We start from the raw sequence: 10741 nt of genomic DNA, 5'->3' as shown, positions 1-10741 counted from the left end.
ACGAGCGCTGCTCCAGCCAATGGGAGCTCGAGGTGAAGATGATGTGCGACCAATGGGAGTTCGGATTAACCGCGACGTCATGATGGTTGAACCAATCAGTGTCTACCTTATTGAGACTTGCATACATAAGCACGCGCCTTCACTTCCTCCTTCACTTGCTGCGATTTTTACCCTGAGGAATGCAGCACGAAAAGCTTCGTTCTCTATTATGTCGTGTTTGTTCGTATCCATATTGAAGTTCTGTAGTCCCAAACATCTGTTTAATTATTTAAACATTCATTTGTTCAGTACTTTCACCGCTTGCGGTCATGTTCTCTTCTCTTCCCCTCTCCTACGCCTTAATTTGGCATGATGAACTCGTCAGACGGGTAAATTGGGTTTGCGCATACAGGGCGCCATTTAGAAGCGAGCCTCAGAAGCAATAAGCGAACTCAGCTTATTCTTGTCAGCAGATTTGCCATGGTCGTGTGATTCTTGAACCAACGACTTGCACATAAATTACGGGCGGGGGTGATGACATCTTGTCCCCGACCCGACTGGCGGGTCGTCGGTGTGGTTAGAATCGCAGGACCACAATAATATTGTTGCGGGAATTATCTTTAGTGATTGATAAAACTGTTTAGTTAGAACGACAGTTATTTCTTCGGATTTGTTTAGATAAGTGTGACGTACTATTCGTGCAATCGATATGCGTTGTTGATGTACAGTGAAATGTATATTTTCCCGATCGTACTGTTGGCCTCCCTTATTTATTTATATTTGTTTAATGCATACTGGTTGTTATGACCCTAGTCAGAGGAGAGGGTATTGCACTTGGGTCTGTGTGTCCACACAAAACGTGAGTATGGTTTTTCTCTGCAACTGCTTGTTGGATTAAAACGAAATTTTCACCATCGGAGCGACTACTCATGTTGAATGTTTTGATGATAACTATGATGTCAAAGGTCACGTGGTGTGGCATCCATGTTGGAAAAAAAAAAGGAAAAACTTTGGACCTCTATCTCCAAAACTGCACCATGGAAACTTAGCACATGGCAAGTACTCCGAATGGGGAATAAGTATGAGTTTTGAATGGTGTCATAGGTGCCATCGTTATGACGTCATAATTGCATACGTAGAATGCTACATCCGATCAATATGAAAAATTTGAGGGTCCTCTTGGGATTAATTGGTCAAAAGAAAAAAAAAATGATGACGTCTTTGGTCACGTGCTTTGGCAGCCATATTGGATTTACCCTAAAATCTTTTCAAATCTTCTTCTCCAGACCGGCTGGACACATTGAGGGGAAACTTCACACACGCTCCCCAAGCCTTAGGGATACCAGGGTGTTAACGAATAATCGATAGGTCACATGGTCTGGCAGCCATATTGGATTGAAAGAAAATCTTAAAAAATATATATTTCTCTTGAATTGCTTCATCAATCGACACGAAACCTCCCAATTATGATGTAGTAGTGATGGGAAATATCTGTTTTAAATTTCAGCCTGATCGGATGCATGGTCTGGCAGCCAGAATTATTTAATTATTTGAATCTGGGTTATTTTTATTTTTGAATAAGGCTCACTTGGCTGTACCTGGGTGGGTTTGAGGGTCAAGTAGCAGATGAAACCCAAATCCTGTCCAGGTTCCTACTGATTACTCGTTCTTTGCATTTTGCTTGTTTGGGTTCCTTCTGATGACTCCCATTCAGTCCTGTTCCTACATTTCACGAACTGGCTCAACCCGGCTCAGATCGCTTGCGATCTACAGATGCTCGTGATCAACTATCGCCGCATCACTTGGTTGATTCAACTAAAGGATATCACCAAAGGATATCATCACCAAATCAACTAAAGGATATCGCCTATTCATCATGAGCATCAAATTCATGTTGTCATGACAGTAACACCGGTAGCAGTGCACAAGTGTACAACGATGGTGCATTCCTCTCACCGGTAAGGATAGACAGTGTTGTGGTTTTCCCAGCACCATTGTGTCCCAATAAGGCTGTGATCTGCCCTTCGTACATGTTCATAGTCAGGCCTTTGACTGCCGCCTTCATCCGCTTCCCTTTCCCAAACACCTGCCAACATGAAACAGTCAGTAGTAATAGTGCAGCGTGAAAGGTATATGGCAGAAATTGTAAAGGCACCAAGAAACTGGAAAGTTGGTCAGAATATACATCGAACAAAGGTTTGAGAGTCTGGTATTTTAGGTAAACTGACCTTAAAAAGACACTTAGTAGGCTATCTGTGCCCAAACTTGCACTGTAGGAGCATTCTCACCTTATACAGGTTCTGAACCCTAATACCAGCCGGGGCCCCGTACGGCTCGTGCTCAAAGAACTTTCCACTCTCCGTCTCCCAATCACAATTGCTGTCCTCTTCAATCAGCTCTAGGGGGCACCACCGTTGATTGCCCAGCCAATAAGATGGCTGCGGAAATGGCGCCAGCATTCATGATTATAATCAGCCATTAAATTTTAACGTATAATGGAATGTAGATGTTTTCAAGGCAAGAAAGCAGAAAAACAGGTTGTTATTCCACTCGGCCAGAAAAAAGAAATCATTGTTAAAAAATAATCTTAAATGGAGAGGCTAAAACTGACAAACCATAGTACTGTCACACACGCCCAGGCGGCAGTTTTCAATGCCCTGAGGGTAGAGTTCTTAATCATTTGAGCTTTGGATGATTGTTGGGTCAAGCAGACACCTGATCTTTATAATCTTCCAAATGATTACATTTGGCATCTATTGCAGCATGAAGTGAACGACTTGCATCGTCTTGTTGGCAAACAAACAACTGCTTTTAGGTATACGAGAACAGACCCCAAATGACACAGAATGATAAAATTAACAATGATAATCACTACTTTTCATGAAATGGGTAAGCAAGGGAAGCTAACAAACAAGAGGGAAAGAAATGAAATCAAATGGGAGTGGAAGAATTAAAAGGAAAGAAATAGCGAGATAAATCAGGCTCGAAGAGAGGGAGGATAAGAGAAACGAGAATCAGAGGAAGAGCACTTTGTGGGAGAGATGATTTGTTGACCACCACTACTTGCAGATCTGTGGTGGCAAATGACAAGCCTTTGATGCTGTGGAAGATCCCTGGGGTGTTATCAGCCTCATACAGAGTTGCACAGTGGCCTCAAGCATGGAAGTCCTGAGCTCAAGGCATAGTTTATCGATATGGGTGAAACAGCCTCGAGATCGCCAACGGCAGACAAGCATCGGAGTGGCAACGGGTAGAAGAGCCACGATTGTGTCAGCAGTGTGTAAACATCGCAGTCAAATCGGAGATTCATGAAGAGAGATGGAAACGTCACAGAACAAAAAACACCACTTGATACCCCATGCAGGACTAAGCGTGCAATGCTCTGCCGCGTCGCTGCAAAATGAACTACCTCGATAAGCTGGGCGTGACTTCTCCCCTCTCGAATGTACTGCCGTAACTCTCCCACTGCTCACCCATATAGTTATCAATCTCACTTGAAGGGACTGGCAGGATAGCCTACCTCGAGGTATGTGCACTGCCTCTAAGCTGTGTTGTCTGGGTTTGAATCTCAAACGAGCTATAAAGTCATCCTGGTGTTTTGCCTGCAGAGCAAGACATCAACGTGTGTGCTGTCCCTCGGATGGGCATTAAATTGGGAATCCTATCTGCCAGAATTAGCTGGTGGACATTAAAGATCCCACTGTATCCTTCGCAAAGAGTCGGTGAGCTCTCACCAGCAAAAAGGACAAACAAAAACCCCCTGAACAAATAAGAAATTCCTACTCTCACCTACAGGGGGGCATTGCATCAGGGGCACAGCCATGCTCCCAGCAATGATGCAAAGCAGCAATTCCGTTCTGCACAAAAAATGATGAACCTCACTAACGGGTCTCTTAAATTGTCTCTCTCTAAGCTCCACCCATGGTTTCTGTTAAAAGCAACACACCATTCAGTGAGTTGCTTCACATAACGATCCGTTAGAACCAACCATGGATCGTAGGCATGGAAACAAATGTTCGAATGTCATAGTCTTCCCTGAAGTTGACAGTTGGCGCAGGTTAAACACCAAAAACAATCAATAGCAGGCTGGAAATAAAATTCCACTTCCTGCTCTTCCAACACTTTCCTGTATTTACATTCTGAAAATAATTGTCATTGCAAAAGTAATACACAATTAATCATATGCAAAGTTATGGCTTTAAAAGGACTCACCAACAGGAAGAAGTACGCGGGCTGTGGGATGCCATACTGCCCTGGAAACACAGCCTCCACATACACAGCAATAAGCGTGTACAATACACAGTCGAGCAGCAGCATAGCAAGCACGTGACCCATACAGAAAGGGTCCATTGCACTCACGCCGTGCCACAATTGACTCCATTGCAGGCCCACACCTGATCGTACATCACAAATTCATCAGCACAACTATCACTCTTTGCATTAACGTCGGTCATGTTAATCCAACTACATGTACCAAGACCTCCTATGGAAGACAATGGTGCACCAAAGGAATAATTACACTAATATTTACAAATACACATATCTTTCAATACTCTGCAAAGGTGGAGGTTTTTAAAATGTAGGATAATGGTGGACAACTTATTTGTCCAACAATATAATGCAAAGCACATCAGGAAATTAACAAGGACCATCACTATTAAAAAAAATATATATCATATCGTATCTGAGGATCACTCAATCCCATATGGTGAGCTTTAGAGCAATAGAGTGACTGAAAAACAAACAAACAAACAAAAGAGCTCCATTGTAGTCTCGAGGAATTGTGTCGAAGTCTTGGACGTCTCACCTTTGCCTTCCCAGACCCCGACCAGCTGCCCCCCCATGGCAATAGCCACATTGGACCCGAGGCAGGCAGTCAATTTCAGTCCCAGTCCTATGGAGTCATACCATGGCACCACGAACAGGTATGGCACGTATGATAAGAGGTACAAGAAACCGCCAGCCGTTGCTGCCACATTAGCTGTGGTGGTGTGGGAGAACGGCTTTTTAGGAATAAAGGACATCAATGCATGAAAATTTTAAACGACCATCAAGCAACGTACCTTTGGAAAACAAAGAACTGATCATGAAACAAAACGTTATGGTGGACAGTGCAAAGATGAGGATGAAGCAGAATACGAGAGAGGGGTCGCTGTAGTGCAAAACAGCACCTTGTTTCCCAACCTGTCAGGAGCAGCAGTTCAATCAGTAAGCAAATAATCTGCCCCACTCGACTATCTTCAATGTCTGTGTAAAACGAGAGACATTCACGGGATATCACCTGGATGCACAAAATAGCAGTGATGCAAGCAGATGATATGGACAGAAGAGCGAAGGACTTGAAGAACCAAGCAGACCAGTGCAGCCAGTTGCTCAATCCCATCATCCTCATGTACTCCTGGAGGAGAATAACGAAGACGGGGGGGGGGGGGGGGGTTGAGAAAATTAATGTGAAAAAAAATAAAATTCCAAAAACATTGGAAAAGTTTTGTTTGAGACGATTTTTCAAATGAAAAGTTTTTAAAATAGAAATAATGTTATTAAGTGAGAATAAGATTAGAGATGGGATTGCTGGGAGCAAGGCATTACCTACCAAGAACACCTTTGAGGGATTAAAAAGAACAACATAATTCTCACCTTCAACTTACTCTCCTTCTCAGTAACAAGGGCACGGACGATGTTCACAGCAGAGTAAACGAAACTTAGAACGATCAGCAGTGGTAGCTGCATTTGAATGGCAAGCACAAAGAGGTCATTGTGGTAAGGAGGGTAGGGGAAACGCATGGCTTCAACCTTCAGTTTTTTGAGCCATTCAGGTATATCATTGTCACTTTCTTTTGTGGCATTTCTGAACCGTTGGGGTCTTGAAATTCCACCCATGAGCTTCTCCGTTGGTCGACTGGCCGCACTCGCTGTGCCTCGGCCCTCAGTCGGCAGTTTGCCACCTACTGCCTTTCCAAACATCTCCGCGATTGCTCCTCCACTGTGGTTTGAGATCTCAGAATTATTAAAGATCCTGAGGTCGAACAAGTTCTTGATGTGTAAATTGAGATCAGGCGTTTGCGACGGGTCCTCCTCCACCCTCCGATAGACTCGAGAGTCAACAGCAGGAACAGATAATAGCTTTGAGTGATTGGTTGACACTCCATTACGCTCATTAGCACTCCGTGCAGCTTGCAAGAGAATTATAGCCGAGTTAATACAATGCTGAACTGCCAAGAAGCCTTCCCGATAATAACCTGCAAAGCATGAAGGGTAATGGAAAAAAATCACTTAAGGCAGGAATGTTTAAAATTAAAATTAAAACATTTTCGTTCTTGGTCACAGCACATCTTCCGGTTTGACAAAAAAGCAATGCAAATGAATGTGCCAGAACAGCGCGTCGCTGCGTCCACTTTCCGCCGGTACTCCAGGGGCCTCCGTCTGGCCATCCCCCAGGCAGATTCCAGGCCCATCCCCATCTACTTGAGATGCTGGTCAACCTGCTGCAACCACAAGGCACTTGGTCGGCCCATTAGCCTCCTCCACTCAGGAGACTCCCTCGCTGAGAGAATCTAGTGAGCAGGATCAGCGTCAGGAAAATGAGCCACATGTCCATACAGCCGCAACTGATGCTCACGGACCATGCAGGTAACAAATCTCATCCGAGTCTCTCTCAGCAACTGCTCGTTGGACACAAAATCCGACCAGCGATAGCCAAGGATTCTCTGAAGAGACCTGGTCCCAAAGGAATTAAGTCAACGTCTCAGATCCCTGGTCAGTCAAAGTCTCGCATCCATAGAGCAAGACTGGAAGTACCAAGGACCTGAAGACTCGGACTTTCGTCCTCCCGCACAAGTACCGGCAGCGCCACACCCCATGATCCAGTGAATCCATGACTCCCCAGGCCCGACCCAGACGTCTATTGACCTCTGACTCGCAGCCAGCAGAGACATGAATATCACTGCCAAGGTACGTGAATCTCTCCACGACCTCAACATCCTCACCACAAACAGACACAGAAAGGACAGCAGCATCCAAGATGTCCTTGAAAGCCTGGATCTTAGTTTTGACCCAAGAAAACCGTAATCCCAGCCGCTCAGACTCCTCATTCAGCACCTTGAGGGTCCCCAAAAGGATGTCTAAAGTCTTCGCAAAGATGACTGCATCATCTGTGAAATCAAGGTCCGAGATCTTGACATTCCCAAACGATGCACCGCAGTTTGATCTCTCCGACATCCTCCCCAGAATCCAGTCCACACAAGCACTGGAAAGTGTGGGGACCAGTACACACCCCTGACGAACTCCATTAACAACTGGAAATAAGTCAGACATGGTATCACCACATCTCACAGCACTCTCAGTACCAAAGTATAGTTCAGACATCAGATTGATCAGTTTTGGTGGCATCCCGCGAAGACCAAGAATCTTCCAGAGGGCATCCCGATTCACTGAATTGAACGCTTTACAGAGATCAACATAGGCTGCAAGCAGCCCCTGCCGAAACTCTCGTCTACGTTCGGTGAGGACACGAAGAGCAAGGATACGGTTAATTGTTGACCTCTTTGGTGTAAAGCCTGACTGCTCTGGACGCTGGTACTCAAGCAGATGGTGGCGAACCCTATCAAGAATTATCCGAGCAAAGACCTTGCCCGGCACTGAGAGCAGCGTCACCCCTCGGTAGTTGTTGCAGTTTTGGCGATCACCCTTCCCTTTCCGGAGAGGGACAACAAGGCCTCTCTTCCAATCAGTTGGGACGATGCCTGTGTTCCAGGCAGAGCACAAAACTGCATGCAACGGCATGAGTGCAGCATTTCCACCAGCCTTGAGAAGTTCAGCATGGATGCCACAGATCCCTGGAGCTTTACCCCGTTTCAACCGGTTCACCGCAGCCCGTGTTTCCACAAGCGAAGGCGGACCACAGTTGATTGGAGGGTCAGCAACAGGGATTTTAACACCCCTGACGCCCAACTCGACAGCTGGTGGATCAGCCTGGTACAACCGCTCAAAGTAACTAGCCCAGCGGGCCTTCACTTCAGACTCCTCTGTCAAGAGCCCACCACCCTCTGCTCTAACTGCAGTGCTCCGAGGGATGGGCTTGGATGAACGCAATGCGCGAATTCCCCTGTAAGCGGGACGAGAATCACCTGTCCACAGGTGATGCTCTACCCCCTCACAGATTCCTCGCACATAGGCCTCCTTGTCCACCCTCAGTGCACGTACAGTTTTACTCCTCAGCTCCGCCATTCAGCCTGGCCCTGCAACTCTGGTCAATGGTATCCAGTGTCCCTTGAGAGACAAAATTCTTCTTTGCCCTGCGGTGAGTTCCAAGACATCCACCGGCAACATCAAGGACGGTGGTCTTGAAGGCGCTCCACAACTCTTCAGGACCCCCCCAAAGCACTCAGACACCCCAAATGTCCACTCAGCCAGTTCGCAAACTCCTCAGCTACTCTCTCATCCTTGAGCTTGCCAACATCCAGCCTCAGCTGGGATGGTACCATTCTCCAGGATTTAAGGTGCAGCTTTAGAGTTGCGACAACAAGCCAGTGGTCAGTATTGAGGAACTGAGCACTCCGGTAGACCCTGCAGTTCTGGATCATGCTCCAGCGACCGTCAATGAGGACATGGTCAATCTCCTTTGCCACACTGCCAGTGTTGGAATACCAAGTCCAGCGATGAGCTTGTGGGCGCTGAAACCATGAACCGGCCACCCTAAGTCCATGACTTCTTGCAAAGTCAAGGAACTTAGTGGTATTCTGGTTCATAGTTCCTGACCCATGGGGACCAACACACACACACATCATAACCGTCCCTATCAGTTCCAGTCGATGCATTGAAATCCCCCAAGACTAGAAGTGCATCTCGTCTGGGGCAATGATCAACATATAACACAGGAAGCAGGAGACAAGATGGGGCCAGAGAGAGAAGCACAACAGCAGTAGGGAACAGGGACATCAGATCTGTGAAAGAGAGAGGGATGGAGTGGGTACACAGGGTAAATGACACCTTAGAAATCAACGGACGGCCTTGATAGATCAGTCAATAATACAATTTTGAGAGATACATTTTTATTTATCACAAGGTTTATCATGGTAATAGAGCTGGTAAGCAGGTGGGTAAATATCAAAGGTATTTTGGGGAGGATGGTGTATGCAAGCAATTTAGCTGTTGTGGCGGAGAGTTATCAGGAGATGCAGGAGACAATGGAGGAGTGGACAGAGGCATTCTGGAAGCATGGAGAGAGGATGGGGAAGACTGAGGTGGTTTGGGTAGGGCAACAGAGAAAATGAATGAATATCAGGTTAGAGGGGAAAGAGATCAGACAAGGAGATAGGTTTGAATACCTGGGAGGAACAGTGACTGGTGATGGTAAGCCAGAAGCAGAGGTACGGAAGAGTATTTGGGTGGGTACGAACGGATGGAGGAGGGTAGGAGTAGTGGCAGACCAAAAATATCAAGGGAATTGAAAGGGAAAGTTTTGTTGTGTCGTGTGACATCGGCCCACATTTACGGTCTCAAAACGATGGCACTAACAGAGAGACAACAACAGAGGTTGCAGGTCTGCGAGAACAACTGGGTCAGGAGAATTGTGGGAATGAAGAGGGTGGGTAGAAAGGAGGATGGATGAACTGAGGGAGGACATTGGTGTGCATAGAAGCTTGACAGGGAGATCGGTGACAAGCCAGCTAAAGTGGGCTGGACACTTGGTGCGGATGGAGGAAGAGAGAATGGCAAAGAGAACGGAGAGGTTGAGGGAGCAAGTTAGGAGGAAAATAGTTAGACCATGGTTGAGATGGAAAGATTGTGTGAAGAGGAATCTCCACAAGGTGGAGATGGTTGGAGAGTAGGGAGAGTTGGCTGACGACAGGGGGGGAGTGGAGGAGTATTGTAGTCGGGGCAGGGAAGAAGCTTGGTACCACTGGACATCACCCCTTATAAAGAGAAGAGCAGGAGAATAAGAAGAAAGTTGTCATGAACATCAAATTCATCTTTAAGGGCTCCAAAAAATTGCCATCTCACCTGGTGTGCCCCCATCATTATGTCTCGACTCTCTGGGTCCTGGCACCGGGAAGGCTGGAAACAGATGGTTTGTCTCCCACTTGTAGTCGTGGTTTAGATTTAATTGACTCTGTTCATCCAGCGAAGGGTTACGGGGACTGAATTTGAAACGCAAATCATAACGTACCTGGAACAAGAAGTGTGGCACCAGGGAAGAACAATTTTATCACATCAAGCTCCCTTTGAGATTATCAACACAATGGATCTCATTGCAAGCTCATAAATAAAACGAAGGGAAGACCTGGATTGTGAGAGCAGACGATTACATTCCTCCAGGTATTTACCAGTCTTGTAAAATGTAAGTGTGAAATATGTTGCACAATGCTAAGTGTTCAACCACCACATGCCATGCGTCTTCGTTGTGCTGCCCGACCCTCACCCCGACTATAATAATCAGCATTATGGTACAAAGGACTTGAATGTATCGTCCCTACCCCAACCTTATAGGGCAAAGGGCAAATTTTAATTGTGATCATAAGAGGCTCACAGGTACCCCTGTTTTCAATTCTAAAAGCTACATCCTGGTAGTCACCAAAAAAAATGGAAACACCAGGGTGAATGAGGGACAACAAGCAACGACTTCCACACAGTTGTGGCCCATGTGCTACTGGGTGTGGCTCAGTAAGCAAATAACATCTCAGCATGCTTCGGGTCATGTATAAAAATGCTGCACAGGCCTGGTTGCCAATATTTATTGTTAGCATGGCTGTAAGAGGAGACC

At 46.2% G+C, this 10741-nt stretch overlaps 1 protein-coding gene across 8 annotated transcripts in view; it reads right to left on the bottom strand.

Moving 5' to 3' along the window:
• Nucleotides 1-10741, bottom strand: part of LOC147011844 (phospholipid-transporting ATPase ABCA3-like) — a 110869-nt gene that overhangs the window by 51087 nt on the left and 49041 nt on the right. For all 8 annotated transcript variants that reach the window (XR_015051731.1, XR_015051730.1, XR_015051732.1 and 5 more), the window contains 8 exons: nucleotides 9982-10147; nucleotides 5617-6218; nucleotides 5261-5377; nucleotides 5043-5163; nucleotides 4787-4960; nucleotides 4192-4373; nucleotides 2268-2417; nucleotides 1936-2065 (listed from right to left, as the gene is read on the bottom strand). Coding sequence is in view for 5 of the 8 variants with exons in the window: in XM_085857235.1 (XP_085713361.1) it covers nucleotides 1936-2065; nucleotides 2268-2417; nucleotides 4192-4373; nucleotides 4787-4960; nucleotides 5043-5163; nucleotides 5261-5377; nucleotides 5617-6218; nucleotides 9982-10147 (1642 nt within the window). In the remaining 3 variants the exon portion in view is untranslated. The remainder of the gene's footprint in view (nucleotides 1-1935; nucleotides 2066-2267; nucleotides 2418-4191; nucleotides 4374-4786; nucleotides 4961-5042; nucleotides 5164-5260; nucleotides 5378-5616; nucleotides 6219-9981; nucleotides 10148-10741) is intronic.

Source organism: Eptatretus burgeri, chromosome 15 (assembly GCF_056783735.1).
Source record: "Eptatretus burgeri isolate ZD-2024b chromosome 15, Ebu_testis_v1, whole genome shotgun sequence".
NCBI classification, from domain to species: domain Eukaryota; kingdom Metazoa; phylum Chordata; class Myxini; order Myxiniformes; family Myxinidae; genus Eptatretus; species Eptatretus burgeri.
This window is presented reverse-complemented; position numbering and strand designations above follow the sequence as displayed.